At 44.2% G+C, this 15,917-nt stretch overlaps 1 protein-coding gene across 2 annotated transcripts in view; it reads left to right on the forward strand.

Annotated features, from left to right (window-relative positions):
• The window catches only part of RBMS2 (RNA binding motif single stranded interacting protein 2), a 257,679-nt gene that overhangs the window by 226,319 nt on the left and 15,443 nt on the right, over positions 1 to 15,917 (forward strand). For both annotated transcript variants that reach the window (XM_078689107.1, XM_078689108.1), the window contains exons 6-11: positions 3,499 to 3,578; positions 3,835 to 3,944; positions 7,050 to 7,096; positions 8,949 to 9,042; positions 10,356 to 10,406; positions 10,538 to 10,648. In XM_078689107.1, the coding sequence (XP_078545233.1) occupies positions 3,499 to 3,578; positions 3,835 to 3,944; positions 7,050 to 7,096; positions 8,949 to 9,042; positions 10,356 to 10,406; positions 10,538 to 10,648 (493 nt within the window). The remainder of the gene's footprint in view (positions 1 to 3,498; positions 3,579 to 3,834; positions 3,945 to 7,049; positions 7,097 to 8,948; positions 9,043 to 10,355; positions 10,407 to 10,537; positions 10,649 to 15,917) is intronic.

The raw sequence follows: 15,917 nt of genomic DNA on the forward strand, positions 1-15,917 counted from the left end.
GTAGAGTGGCGTAGAGTGAAGTCTGGCAGAGTAGAGTGACATAGAGTGCAGTGGTGTAGAGTAGAATGGTGCACAGTAGAGTGGTGTAGAGAGCAATGGCATAGAGTACAGTGGTGCAGAGTAGAATAGAGTGGCACAGAGACGTAGAAAGCAATGACGTAGAGTGGCGTAGCTTTCAGTGGCTTTGAGTGCAGTTGCGTAGAGTATAGTGGTGAGGAATGCAGTGGTTCTGTGTAGTTGGCTTGGATTACAGTTGTGTAGCATGCATTTGTTTTAGTAAAGTGGTCTAGAGTGCATTGGTGGAGAGTGCAGTGGCATAGAGTGGAGAGTGGCACAGAGTGGAGTGGAGTAGAGTGGCATAGAGTGAGGCAGCATAAAGTGCAGTGGTGTAGAATAGATTATTTTAGAGTGTAGTGAAGTGGCCTAGAGTGGAGTGGTAAAGAGTAGGGTGCATTGGCATAGCGTGCGGTGGCATAGAGAAGTTGCATAGGCTGCAATGATATAGAGTACAGTGGTGCAGAGTAGAATAGAGTGGCGCAGAGACGTAGAGAGAAATGGCGTAAAGTGGCGTAGCTTTCAGTGGCATTGAGTGCAATTGCGTAGAGTATAGTGGCAAGGAATGTAGTGGTGCTGTGTAGTTGAGTTTGATTGCAGTAGTGTAGAGTGCTTTTGTTTTTAGTAAAGTGGTCTAGAGTGCATTGGTGGAGAGTGCAGTGATTTAGAGTAGAGTGGCGTAGAGAGCAGTGGTGCAGAGTAGAGTTGGGTAAAGTAGAGTAGAGTTGCGCAGCGTAGATTGTAGGGCTTAGAGTGCAGTGGCATAGAGTGGAGAGTGGGTGGAGTAGAGTGGCATAGAGTGAAACGGCATAAAGTGCAGTGGTGTAGAATAGATTGTTTTAGAGTGGAGTGAAGTGGCCTAGAGTGGAGTGGTAAAGAGTAGAGTGCATTGGCATAGTGCGCAGTGGCTTAGAGAAGTTGCATAGGCTGCAATGATGTAGAGTGCAGTGGTACAGAGTAGAGTGCATTGACACAGTGTGCAGTGTTTCCGAGTAGAGAGGCATAGTGGGGAGTGTCATAGAGCAGAGTGCTGCAGGGAAGAGTGAAGTGGCCTAGACTGGGGTGGTGTAGGTTGCAGTGGTGCATAGTAGAGTAAAGTGAGGTAAAGTGCATCAGCATAGAGTAGAAAGGTACAGAGTAGAGTAGAAAGGCATAGAGTGCAGTGGCATAGATTGGAGTGAAACAGAGTATAGTGGCATAGAGTGACTCAGAGTAGAGTGCAGTGGCACAGAGTTGAGTAGCGTAGAGTTCAGTGGCAGAGAGTTCATTGGCCGAGAGTGCAGTGTTGAAAAGTAAAATGCCATAGAGTGAAGTGGTGTAGAGTAGAGTGGTATATAGAAGAGTGTCGTAGAGTGCATTGGTGTAGAGTAGAGTGGTGCAGAGTAGAGTGGCGTAGAGAGCAGTGGCAGAGAGTACAGTGGTGCAGAGTGTACAGTGGTGCAGAGTAGAATGGAAGGGTGTAGAGTGCAGTGATGTAGAGTGTTTCAGAACAGAGTATAATGGTGTACAGTGCAGTGGTGCATAGTAGAGTGGCATGGAGTGTACTGGTTTTGAGTAAAGTGGTGTAGAGTGCATTGGCGTAGAGGGTAGAGGCATAGAATGCAGTTGTTATATTAAAGTACAGTGGCATAGGGTATAGTAGTGGGTAGTAGAGTGATTCAGAATACAGTAGAGTGGCACAGAGTGGAGTGGTACAGTGTAGGTTGCTGCGGCATAGAGTTGAGTGGCATAGAGTAGATTGTTTCAGAGTAGAGTGAAGTAGCCTAGAGATGAGTGATGAACAGTGTAGTATAGTGATGCAGGGTACAGTGTAATGGTGTAGAGTTGCGTTGAGTGCAGTGGTGCAAAGTAAATTAGAGTGGCATACAGTGGATAGTTATGCACTGCCTTATAGGAGTGATACAGAGTGGAGAGCATTGGTGTAGAGTGCAGTGGTGTAGAGTAGAGTAGAGTGTAGTGTGGAGTGGCATAGTGTAGAGTAGTGCAGGGTAGAGTGTAGTGGTGTGGAGTGTGCAGAGTAGAATGGAGTAGGGTAAAGTGGAATATTCATGGTGTGGGAGTGCACTGCCATTACAGACAACACATCTTCAATTGAAATGACCATTACATTTGCACAGACATACAGTTTTACTGTTAAAAGTATACAGCTCACAAACTATAATGTCCGGAACTGTCATCACCTAGTGTATTGATTTGTTTTGATCATATTAAAATATCTGTTTCCACCTCGCTTGAGAATTCGAATGTTTTTTATTTATTTGTGCTCTCCTAATTCTGATATATTTAGAAATATCTGCACAGTTCATTTACAGACATTTACATTTTGTTATGTTCTAGAAAAAAATAACATTGTGCAGCCTTCCTCTAGCACACACTTAGTAGTCAGCATGATTGTCATATAAATCCTCTCACTTTGAAGTCAGAGAAAGAAAAGTAAACACCAACCTCTCTTGGGAGACAGAGCCTAACATTTGATCTCTATCTTTAAATGTATATGAAATGTGATGAGATTAAAACAAGATTTAAAGACTTGTTTACAGAAAGGGAGTGCTGGGAGCATGACTTTTTCCATAAAACTGTTCTTTGCCGAAAGGAGGGAGGCATCAGCAGTCAACCCGTTATAGAGTTCTTTCGCAAACATGGCACCACTGATTCAAACTGGAAGCACTGCAACAGCAAACCGAGGAAAGACCCGGGCAATGCACAAGAGGGTTTTACTGTTGACAGAACACATCCCAGAAGAGGAAAAACACTTGCAGATGATATCGCCCACAACTTTAGTGACTGTTACAAGGAGTTTAAACAGCAGGTAGTACATGCCAGAATTAAGATATTAGGAAACAGAAAAGGCCAGTTTGCAACAAGAGAAAAAATTAAGTCAATACCACCAAAAGAAGCCTCTGTGAAATGCTGTCTTGCTAGATAGCTAAGCATCTCTGCAAGGATTTTCCCCCTTTACCAATGTGCCATAGATGTGTGTGTAATGATTGCACAGTGATCTCCCGTGCCACCACACACACATACAATCATGACACTGGCAACTGATGGACATATTGGTGTATCTTTATCAAAGACTGCTCAGCATAATCAGTCCCGGACACGGTTCTAGCCTTGAACTGATGATTCGAAGGCTGCAGAATATAAACATTTTCTTTTAAGCTGCCCAGAGGAACATTTCTTTAAGAACTTCCAGCCTCTCACTATGCCATCACACCCCACTAGTAGTTTTTTTGAAAAATGCTCTTAAGATCTGTGTAAAAATGTGTTCTTGTCCCCCACTGTCTCTAGGCTGCTTCTTATTATGTTGATTTGATGAATGTTATCAAATGTAATCGTATTCAAATGGGTGCCCCTCAGCCTGCCGTGCTGGAGGTCTAATGCTGGCTGTGCTGGTGAAGGGTGCACCGTGTCAGTGATGCTGTTTTCTGAACTCTTCTTTTGTAGAATGGAATCGACAGAGAAATGTGAAGCTATAATTGCGCACTTTAATGGAAAATATATCAAGACCCTTCCAGGCGTCCCAGGTAAAGCATGGGCGTCTACTGCATCCTTCCTACGGCCAGACCACCCTACGCTGCTCCTCCTTTCTTCCAGCGGTAACCCATCCCTTCTGCCTCCACACCAGAGGTGTCTTTTTCCTCTCCCACCTGCCTTTACTCTACTATTCCTTTCCCTTCCCTTTGCTATCCTCCGCCACCCTTCTTCCATTGGTCTCTTCCCCCTTCCACAGCTGTTTCGCATGTCATTCATTAGTAACACATTCTGTTTGACCTCTTGCAGCGCCCCCGGATCCCTTGCTGTGCAAGTTTGCTGATGGGGGGCAGAAAAAACGTCAAAATCAGGGCAAATACCTCCAGAACGGGCGAGCGTGGTCAAGGGATGGCGAGACGGTAAGTCCACCTGAGGGCCTGGTTAAGAGACAGAGAGCTGAGGGGAACCATGATCCTCAATTCACCAAAATGTCAGGGGTAGCGGAAGTGACATCACACGCCCTTTGACCTTGACACGCACACACATGCTTACACATAACCACATATTCACACTTACACATACTCTCTTACTCACCTGCAAGCTCTCGCCCAACATATACATTTCAAGGCATTTTTTGTACTTACCTTAACTGCCAGGGAACATCACAGTCCAGCTAACTGTGCTCCATTTTTTGTTACACTAATAGTGAATAGTGTTTTGTTATTCAAGATTAGTGTAATAGAAAATAGAAAGAAAACAAAGCAAGTTGAGCCCCAACCGACGCCTGTAGTGAGGTGGGTTCGTGGTTACTGTGCCAGTCTTGAGATGAAAAAGGAAAACATGTGAAAGAGGAAGTAGAGGTCTTGAGGCGGAAGAAGAGCTATGCAGGAGAAGGCAAAGGAAGCATGTCAAGAGGGGAGAGATGATCTTCAGCTGCACCTAAACTGTTTGAGTTCTGAACCTCTTTTGATATGTCAATGTTCGCACTAAGAGTCGGTCGCAGAAGGGAACATCCTTTACAACGCAACTTTTACTCCGCACTACCATTACGACGCAGCTATTACAACGCAAGTCGTTACAATGACTTGCGCTGGAGGGCGCTGCAGGATAGGGAATAGTTTAATTTTCTATCCAACACCTTCCCTACTATCCACGGGGACTGGAGTTGGAATAGAAAATTAAACTATTCCACTATCCAGCGCCCCCCAACGCAAGTCGCTGTAACGACTTGCGTTGTAAAAATGGCGTTGTAATGGCATGCGGAGTAAAAGCATGCGTTGTGATGTCATACATCCGTCGCAGAGCCAGGGTGACAACAAGGTCCCACAGATTGTCCTAGCGCAGCGGCATGACTTGCATGTATTAGACCACAGAGGAGCAGCGCTGAAGTTCGAGGGACAAGCAGACCCATGGTCTAAAACAGAATTCCACCTGGGCGGGAGGCACCTCTTCTATCCCTCATTCACTGACTTAGAGACCATAGGTTATGTGTCAGTCTTCTAGCACCCCTAAACCAAGGGCCCTTTTCCACAGATATACAGTGCTTGAAAGCCTGAGCTCACATCAGTGGGCCCAGTTGTACTTAAAGCAAACCTTCCTTTAATTTGCACTCTCCATCTAGCAAAGCTGGCCTTCTCACCAGGCACTTGAATTTAATCCACACATCATTAGCCACAAAAACACAGCATTGAGCCCACAAGACTGCACTCAACACATACTGTACACCACACACTCTGCAACCCGCAGCATGAATCCAAATACATTAAAAGAACCACGATAAAGCCAAGCAGAAGCCTTGGTTGAAGATTGATTAAAGGATATTTCTAGAGCACACTTATGCCCAGGGCTTTAAGTTTGCTGGGTCCTGCAGGTGCTTAGTTCTAAAAAGCAGGTGCTGAGACGGGTCCCTAATGGCCTCTCCATTTTCACCCTCTCCCTCGGTGAAAAAACATAAATCTTAACTCTGCTGCAGTGCCACCCTTCCCTGCCTTTGATCTAACTTCAAAGAGACTCTTTATAGTTCTTTCAGCCTCATCATTTCAGAGCTGAAGCATTTTCAATATTAATTACTACCAAGCCATAGTTGTTGCCTGTTTATCTTATGCAAATAACAACCATTAACAAACCCAATAGTCCTGGCTTATTGTAGGTGTAATGTTACTTGTATTAATATGTCTGAATGCAGTGACAGAAGCAGCAGTAGCACACTATACTAAGCACAGATTTTCAGTTTGTGTTTTTAAGCCCCATCCTTAACTACATTGGCCACGCCCATTTGAGAGAACCCCTCCCCCCCATTATTTCATCCCACTTAAAGCCCTGCTTATACCTGACAAGCCGCCGTGGCCCCTTACTGCAGACCACAGAAATGTGAAATGGAAATGCTCTATTGCGGAGTGGAGAAGTGTGGCTCAATGGTTAGAGCGGCAGACCCTGATGCAGAGGTCTAGCCCGGGACCAGGGTTCAATTCCCCGCCTCGGCGGGTCTTGAGCTCAAAAATTCCACGGACCTGATCATTCTCGCCTCGGTGCCTATTCCAATCATGGAGTCCCACTCTGCAACTCTGGGCAATAGCTTGCTTAATCTCCACAACGGCCCCCACAATGCTAAGGATGCCTGGCCTCCACCTTGGGGGTGCCCAGGAGTGGACACCTCACAGGGAAAGCCAGGATGGGTTCCACAGCGGTATTCGTACAAGCGCCTTGAGACCCTTGCGGGTGAGTAGTGCGCTATACAAGTATCAATTTACATTTACATTACATTTACATTGCGCCGTGTCTAGTCCACGAACTGTGATTTGGTTGGCACCACTGTACGGGAGCTTCAAAAAATTATGCCCAGAACATATCTGCAAAGTCCAAAGATAAGTGTTCTTCATGTGAAAGCCATTGAGAGTAAAGTGTGACTTCCTGGCATCATATGGTGCCTCAGCCCACCTCTCCAGTAGAGTGGTCCTCACTCAAGTAGTGCAGATTGGGAAGAATATGTAGTTCGTTTTTGTTTGCCGATTGACAGACGAAGTTGGCATCCATCGTACAGACGAGATTCCAGAAGAAGAATCACAATATGTCAACCTCTATTCTGATGCACATCATGTAAAAACTCGAAAGCCCTGAAGTTGCACAGAACACATCCATTCCTAGGCAAACATGCAAGCAGTTAGAGAGAGATTTCCACTATCACTGAAACACACACACGCCCATTTTAACAGGGAAAGCATACTTGCCCGATGAAGACATACGCAGATATGCAAGGAAGGGGACATTATAGAAAATCCTCCCAAAGAATTAACGGGAGACCTCAAGGAACTTAGCACATTCAAAGTCAAGCACACTTTGTGGCTCTGGTACCCTCCTTCATACCTCACCTTGGCCCTAGACAGGCCCAAGGGTTCACTGTGAGGTCAAAAAAGAACTGTTGTTTCTTAGTCATTGTGATATACATTCAACAGCACAGCTCCTCTGGTCCCCTTAGCAGCCTTTTGTACATCACCTCTAACTTTCTTTGTCTCTGCTCCTTCCAGGGTGGCATGACCTTGACGTACGACCCCACGACGGCCTTGCAGAATGGGTGAGTGCCCTAACCACCACTACTTGCTTCACGTGCCCATTTGTATGTTCTATTGGTGCTTCTGATTCTACATTCTCTGGGATCTGTCTGTAGAAATCCCTTTTTCTGCTGCCCGGTAGCAGACAGAACGGTGCCCTGAGTTGCGGCAAACAAACCCAGCAGTAGTTAGAATGTAATTTTACAAAACAGTGAGAAACATTCTGTATTCAAATGATATTATTGAGTCAAATGAGTTATGTTGTAAAATCACTGGAAAGAGACGGTGTGGTCAAGGGAGTGACACTGTGTGGTAAAGTGAGAACCTGTTGTCAAATAAGTGGCATTTTGAGGCCAAGTGATTCATGTTCTGACCACTCCACAGCTGAACCAGTCACTTTCTCTTTCTGTTGGGTGTAGACTGTCGGTCCTTAATGTTGATACCTTCTTGAATTAGATTCTTCATTTTCGATCATTTTCTTCATCCAGGACAAATTAGGTATTTATCAATGTTATGGTTAATCATTTAATACAGCATTACATGCAGCCTGACATGCCCCATGACGTTTAACGAAACAAACCCATTGAATACCTGAAGAACTACAGGAGGACGAGACATCGGCCGGTCATGCACTGATCGCAGCAGCTGTCTTTCACACTTGTAGTCTTGCCCATTTTACCAATTTGTCTGATCTATACTTAGGGTAAGATATGCCTTAGCAGAGAAACAAACAACTAGAAGGAGATATTCCGTGATTAGGATGTGTTATGCTGCTGGATTTCACATTATGAAGGGCGGATTGAACTTCAAGCTTAAAGGGAGACCTTCACAATATTTTGTGGTCAGGGAGTGGTTTTAAGACCATATCCAGAGCCTTTACCACAGATTATTTCAATATTCTGTCCAAATAAAGCACATGAAGTACCAGTTTTCTTTATGAATCTACACATTTCAGCAGAGCATAGTCTGAGCAACTTAGGTGCTATGAAATCTGAACCATGTCTTGTTGTGTTTGGCAAGGCAGAACCATCATAAGGTCAGGATTATTAAGGTGGACAGTAGAATGTTTCAAGCAGTTATGTCAATTATCAGTGAAAGACTTCGAGACGGGGCCAGAGTCAGAGTTTTGGCTTTTCTAGGAAAAAATGTGTTTATTGTTAGGTTTACTCAAACAGTTGCCATATGACTTCGTGCCAAAACAATTACACAAATAGCACAATTTGGAATAAAGTAAGCAAGTAAGATAAACTTTAGAAACAGACAGATGGGCTTGATGACAGAACAAACTCTTAAAACAAGACTTTTGTTAACCAACCTTAAGGAGCTCGAGGCATACTTTCACAATACATTAATGTTTCGACTCAAAATCCAAACAAGAGGCAAAGGGGGCAGCGGCTGCCTTTCTAAAGCAGATAGTAGTTGGTAATGTATGCCACTCATATGAATCTGTAATAGATTCACATTGCAAAGATACACAAGTTCCTTACTTGTGTTACTAGTTTTGCTTCTTCATTTCCTGTATTGAGTCGCATACAGTCGCCCGCTTCACCCAGAGGATGAAGAGATTACCAAACCTAAATAATAATCAAATAAAGATTTGGTATAAAAGGAATTTTGAAATGGTGCAGAGATGGGGGATATTGTGGGTTTATGTTCAACTCCATAGTAGCATCCCATTACAGACACCCTGAGTGGACATCTGAATGTTTACATATTATTCCAGATCTGCCATGAAAAGATAATACACCGTATGTGAATCTATACGTGAGTCAATGCTGCAAAAATATATATGCTATCAATGTACATGCATACACTTAATGCAGGCTTGAGATTGTTTTAAAATAAGTTATTAGAGCGTGAATATCTCTCTTGCAGGTTCTATGGATCCCCGTACAACCTCACCCCAAACCGTATGATTGCACAGACAGCACTCTCACCCTACCTTCCTTCCCCGGTGTCTTCCTACCAGGTAAGGGATCCCCTCTACTTGGCCAGTGAATTGTCCAGGGAGCCCTCCACCCCGTGGGCAAACCCTCAACCGCAGACAGGCTGTGCACCAAGGTAATCAGAGGTCACATAATTAGCGAGCATGGGTTGCACACAAAAACACAAACTTTACATAATATGACAAGCAACAGCCATTCACCAGAACTCAGAGGCTTGACAACCCGTAAAAAAGGTGGGCTCTGACCTTAATGACAAATACATTGACTTTACCATCAAAACTGAGCAATAATTGTTACTTTTCACTGGCTGTTTTAGTGTTTCTGATTTGCATCCACGAGGTTCGACTTATTCAGATACCTGCAAAGTCCTCTGTAGTTATTTGGACATGCGATAAGTCAGTCAGACCATGATTTGAGGAACTGCACTGAGCAAAGTGCCAGGCGGAAGACTTTCAGCCCTGCCCAGGGGCATCTAGGGGGCTGTTTTCCACCATTTCATGCAGTATCGTGCTTCGTTCAATACTATGTTTCATTTTTCATTCTCACTTGCTGCTCTGTTATTGTCTAGAGGAAGTCAAGAGGGTTTTGATACATTTTAATTGTATGTTTTACTTTGTGCAATCTGTCAGTGGTGTGCATCTGGTCTGCTCACTTTTCCTTGGTTTGTCGAGATTGGAGACGTGCTCTTTCCAGTCATTCCCAGTGAATTCTCGCATCTGTGGACACTCTTTTGGTCAGTGCTTAATTTGTAGAAGAATCAGGGAAGGGGCCCAAGGTTTTGTTCAGAGGCCCGCAGCTGGCGCTACTGAAGGTCGGGGTGCGGAATACCAAGGCTGCGTAGTCTTGATTTCATCCATTACCAGACACTCCCTGCCACTGCATCTCAACCGTGCAGGTTCTTTTTCATCCCTGCTTTTTGCGTTTGTCTCTGTTTTTCCTTCGTTCTCTTGCTCCTTCATTTGCCCATTTGTGTTTTCCTCTCTCTTGGTCTGGATCAAAGTTTGTTGAGGAACACTAAGTGGCTATTCCCCAAAACGGGTGCCGGTGGTCCCCACCTGCAAGCACTGGCTCAAATCAGGCACTGCCTTTGGTCATTGTATACCAAATTGAATTTTGATGTGTTTTAGAATTGTTTTTGATTTCATGTCAGTGCCTTGAGTCTGTCTCTCGTGCATTCTCTCGCCTTATTTTGTCTCTTGTTCTCTTATTTACACTCCACTGTAGCCTTCACTCTGTTTCCCATTCTCTCTCTGTCTCTCCCCATTCCCATTTTCAATGAGGATGAACGAATCAATAATGAACTTGCAAACCAAACCTCATATTTCTCTCTGTTTAGGTTCACAATCCTTCTTGGATGCATCACCAGTCGTACCTCATGCAGCCTACGGTAAGTGTCCCATTCCCACCTTGCAGATTCACCCTGTGGACTTCTCTCTAACTCCTCCGCCGCTTCCGTAGCTACCAGACTCCTTTCACACCATCTCACTCTTTTGCACTCTTGTCTTTTTTGACTTGCAGGGGGCAGTCCTGACACCCACCATGGACCACACCATCTCCATCCAGCCCACCTCGATGATGGGACCCCTGACTCAGCAGCTCGGCCACTTATCGCTCGGCAGCACTGGCACAGTAAGGGACATCCTCAAGTTGTCTTGCTCTTTCTGCAGCATGCTGCCACCCCACCCCCAAAAGAGTGGGAAATAGGGGCGCTTTGAAAATAGAATGGGCATCCCTTAGACAGTAGAGCCATTAAGACAGGGCTGCGGATAGAAGTAGAACGGCACCATCTTCCTCCTACCCGATCACACATCTACACCAGCTCCCTGGTCTGTTGAAGACTCATGCATGGGTCCTGAAGCTGTCGACTAACGTGATAAAACATAGCCGTCAAAATTCATGCCACATGGTGTGCAACATAAGCCACACATGCATCACAGTGAGTCTCAATTGCAATCTGCAGTGCACACTAACCGTACTGAGATGTGCATTCTATAGCATGCTTGCACATCTTGAGTTAGTGCGTAAACCCGCGTGGCAATGTACTTTCCGCTGAGCTGATTCTATGGCACAAATCATGGTAAAACTCGAGCACAATTGGTGAACCGGCTGTAGAAAAACTGGTAGAACTCCACATAGGTCAGCGTCTCTAAAGGGATGGAGCGGCTGAAGAAGAATCAGTCAACTTTCAGTTCCCGGGAACATTCCTTCCCCAAACAAAAAAGCTTTCCATTGGCTCAATAATATCTTCTCTGCCACTACATGGCACAACATTATGACATATTAACCCGAGACTGCACAAGGACATATCGCTTCTGCAATATAGTGAGGTGTACATTGAACTAGGAATGATCATCCTCCAATCTATGGTGATAAAGAAAGCTACGTAGTAGATAAATTAGCCTGCTAAGGGTGTATATGCATTAAAAATATATATATAAAACATTCTGATCCAGCTACTGTAACTTAGAGTTGAGACACAAAGGCAACCAAACCTTCCATTCCAAGATAGAGAAATAGAAATTGCAGCAGTTGCTGCAAAAGCTAAGTGAAGGCAGGTCTGCATCAGGAGATTATAGCTGTTGAATTCCATGATGCAGTACTGCAATTTCATAGGGCCACTGGAAGTGAGGGCCCGATCACAAAGACACAGAAGAAAACATAAAGGTCTAATGCAGAGGCTCTAAAAATATAAACTGGGTTCCCCGTAACAGCGATCAATACATGTTTTGGCTGGATGAATGTATGCCGGATATGAATACACTTGTAAGATTTTGTGGTAAATAACTTCACATGTCTTTCAAGTGATGACTTTAAGTTTACACAGGAAATCTAATGCTGAATGGCAGGAACTTGAGGGATTTCTACACAGCCTGACCTTGCGCATGTAGTATTAAGTCAGTGTCTGGAAGAGTTTGCCATGCCCGCGAGTGCATCTGTTTTCATGATGTCTCACCTGTAGTGAACAATAACATCACGAAGCTCACTGGTGCATGTTCTCTTAGGTTTTGCTTGAAAGTGACACTACTTGCATTCATGCTCCATTGTTGTCAGAAGTGAGACTTACATGTGGACTGAATCTCTCGATTCAGGTGGGCGAATCATGATTTTGTTTAAAACATTGCCACTTCAATACAAGTTAATGAGGAGACAAAATCACCCACAATTTTATTTCCAAATCTCCATCTTTTCTGTTACCAAATGTTGGCATATGGAAATGAACTTGTGCTGTGCAGCTCAATTCGTTCTACCACAATACTAACCCCCAGATTCATCATGCTCCTCTTTTGCGAGTCCTTAATAGCGATTATTAAGGAATCGCTATTAAAGACTCGCAAAACGGGATGCATGTAGAAATCGCAAAATTTATTGCGATTTCTACTGCTTCCTTATTTGCGATTCGCTAATTGCTAATCGCAAATAAGGAATGACTCCCCATTCATTCCTATGGGCCATTTGCGATTAGCAATTTAGCGAATCGCAAATAAGGAAGCGATTTCAAGGGTGCCAGGGTGTCCAAAGGACACCCTGTAGCACCCCTGAAATGGTGATTTACACTGGTGTTGCGCACACACATGTCCAAAGGACATGTGTGTGTGTAACATCCAACTTAGAAAAATGCACTAAAGTGCATTTTTCTAAGTTTTCGCTATTTACCACGAAGTCAGACTTCGCGGTAAATAGCGGCCCCAGATTGCGAATTCGCAATTTCATAATGGTTCATGAATTGCATTTAAGGAATATCAAATAGAGATTCCTTAAATGCAATTCTTCGCAATTTAGCGATTTCAAATTTTGCGATTTTTGCATTTGGGATGATGAATCCCAAATGCAAAAAAAGCGCTCGCAAAGGGCCAGATTCGCAGAATCTGGCCCTTTGCGAGCCGATTTTTGCTTCATGAATCTGGCTGTAAGATCTTAACCAAAGAAATAAACACCTTAAAAGAGAGTCCTTAAAAATGGACCTCTTACGGGTTATGAGGTATATTTCTGGTTTTGTATAATAATTGGTTGGACTTGACATAATACAGTGCAGTATTCCTATTGTTAAGTTAAAGCTTTGGAGCTTTAATATTTAATTATTTGAAGTTTTCTCTAACTAGTGCATTATTCTTCTTCCTGTAGAAATGCTGTGGGTTTATAACAATAGAGTGTTATTGCACTAGTAATGCAGCGAGGTTGCGCATTTCCATGCAATAATCCTATTCTTGTAGTAATGTGTGGTTGTAACACAGTTATAGCGCAATATTATGCTCCTCGTGTAATGCCTTGTGGTTTGGCATGCAATAATGCAGTATGTCGTTAATGATGTGGGGCTGGCATAATGGGGCTGCTTTTCCATGCTTTAGCAAATTGTAGGTTTAATATTCTAGTGAAAGACGCATATGGCATAGTTCAGTATTTTCATGTTATGCTGTGGGCTTACATCCACACCACCTACCCCTTTGTTTACTGTCTTCCTCATTTAGCTAATCAACCCTCCTCTCCATCACCCTCACCTTTTACATATCCTTCTCACAGTCACACTGTTCTCACTTGTAAAGCATTACTCAGGCCCTGTGATTCCCTCCTTCCTCCTCTCACTGACACACCTACACTCTGCAGATCCCACAACACATTTATCGCCCCTATTTCACCTATTTGCATCCACCTTTCAGTCCCCAGCCCCACTCCTAGCCTATTCCTTACTTCACCTGTTTTAGCTTCTGCGATTTCTCATCATCCAACCCTCACATTGCATATCCTATGTCCTCCTTAAGCACACACAGTCGTGACTCATCTAGTCCACCATCATCTATATCTACTTCCCCTCCTTCTCTAAACCCCCTAAAACGTCTACTTAGGCCGCTTTCTCTCAGAGTAACCTCACTCCTGCTCCCTTCCAATTCAGCCAATCAAATTACCTATCACAAGCCCCTTTTAATCACAGACTATCATCAGTCCTTATAATTAACAAAAATCACCCTAACATCTGTTGTGTGATCTCAAACTATATATTCGACTTGTTGTTTATCACTAAAAAATAGCTAAGCAGTGACTCTGCGCCAGTCCTAGAGGGCTTTATCCCCCAGGCAACACAATCCTTATAAAAGTCAAACCACAAGTATGACTGGAAGAGGAGTGATTATCATCCACACAATGTCAACAGCTCCTCTCAGCTCACCCAGTGCTCTCCTAAGTCATCCTACACCACCCCCCATTTCTCCTTACGTATAGATCTGCTTGAAAACGTCCCAAGCTCTTGTGCCTTGGGGACCAGTGCCTGGTTTGCGAAACCTGAATTGCCCATAATCAATCATCTGACACCCACCTTATAATCGCTGATCTCATTGAAATGTTCCCTGGTGATGCCGGCACAAAGAGAAAGACAGTAAACACAATTTTTAAACTTTAGAAACTTCATCACAGTTATTTGCAAATAGCACATCAACTTGACTGACCACGCTATAATTCAAGGCGACTTTTATGCATCTCCCCCAGCAAAGCCTAAAACCCATAACCTTGTGCAGCACACGCCCATGGAATCCAATGGCCCCCACCATGCTCCCATCAAGGTACAAATGTGAAACCTTGCGCTCTCTCTGTTTTTGACATACACACTCCCACTCTCTCTTTTCCTTATAGGGGCCTTCCAGGTATGCCCCAGATATCACAAAGACAAAGGACTCCTGTCCCTGCACACCATAGCAAACAGGAATGTTTGTTTTTGCTTTTGATGTAACTTTTTAAAAGACTGTGGTGTACCATGAGCCAAGGTTCTTCCAAATATTTCCGAGCAAAGTCCAACCGTCTTCCACTGGACAACATTGGCCTTAGAGCTCAATGTTAAACTAAATGAAAGCATCTGGCGCCAAGGAGCTACAATAGTGTTTTGGTTCGTTCTTTGGCACAGAAGATGTCGGTTTTCACTGCTCATCTTTGTTTTTATGTTCAAACTGTACTTGTGTGTAAATAAAGTCCTCTTCTTTTACAAAGTTTAGAACTATTTAGATATTGAGAATATTACTGGCTATTTCTCACTTTCCAGCCTCCAGGAGTAAGCCATGTCTGCTGGATCACGCTATAGTTTGAGAGTCCAGTGCTAAAAAGAGTACTTGGTCATTCTTTTTTAGTGCATCTGTAGTGCGGCCCCAGGACAGCATTGGGAAATTGGCAGTAATTGCTACAATATTTACTCTGCAACCCTTCACTACACTTGACCGCACAAAAAGGCCTCACAACATTAAGTTAGGTGGTACGTGCTTCAGGGCTTGTGGTTATCCCTTCCAGATGGCCACCAAAGACAGCTCAACTGGCTCCTCTGTAGTGTCTATAGTTGTGAAGAGTAAGCTTGCTACAGTCAAGATAACAGACACACAGTCCTTACCATGCTGTCCTTCTTGTAGTACCAAAGGGGATGATGGACGGAGTGTTGAACAATGCAAGCACTCACCCCCAGTCAAATGATCTGGGTTTAACCCATCATCATTCTTTAGCTCACTCCGCCACCCCAGTTCAGACATGGCCATATGCAAATCAGTCTGACCCTGTGCCTCATGGGAAACGTCCAGCCCGAACTGCCAAGCCATGTCTTCACTGGACCGGAAACAAGCATCCTGGAACCGGTTTCTGTCTAATCAGCCGTCATCAGCCAGGCTAGCTTGAATCCAGTGGCAAAGTGAGCAAGGGACCCACGTCTGGGCATACCCTGCCAACTTAGGGCAACCAAAGCAAAACCAAAGGGGATGATGGACGGAGTGTTGAACAATGCAAGCACTCACCCCCAGTCAAATGATCTGGGTTTAATCTATCATCATTTTTTAGCTCACTCCGCCACCCCAGTTCAGACATGGCCATATGCAAATCAGTCTTACCCTGTGCCTCATGGGAACCGCCCAGCCCGAACTTCCAAGCCATGTCT

This window comes from Lissotriton helveticus, chromosome 1_1 (assembly GCF_964261635.1).
Source record: "Lissotriton helveticus chromosome 1_1, aLisHel1.1, whole genome shotgun sequence".
Taxonomy (NCBI): Eukaryota; Metazoa; Chordata; class Amphibia; order Caudata; family Salamandridae; genus Lissotriton; species Lissotriton helveticus.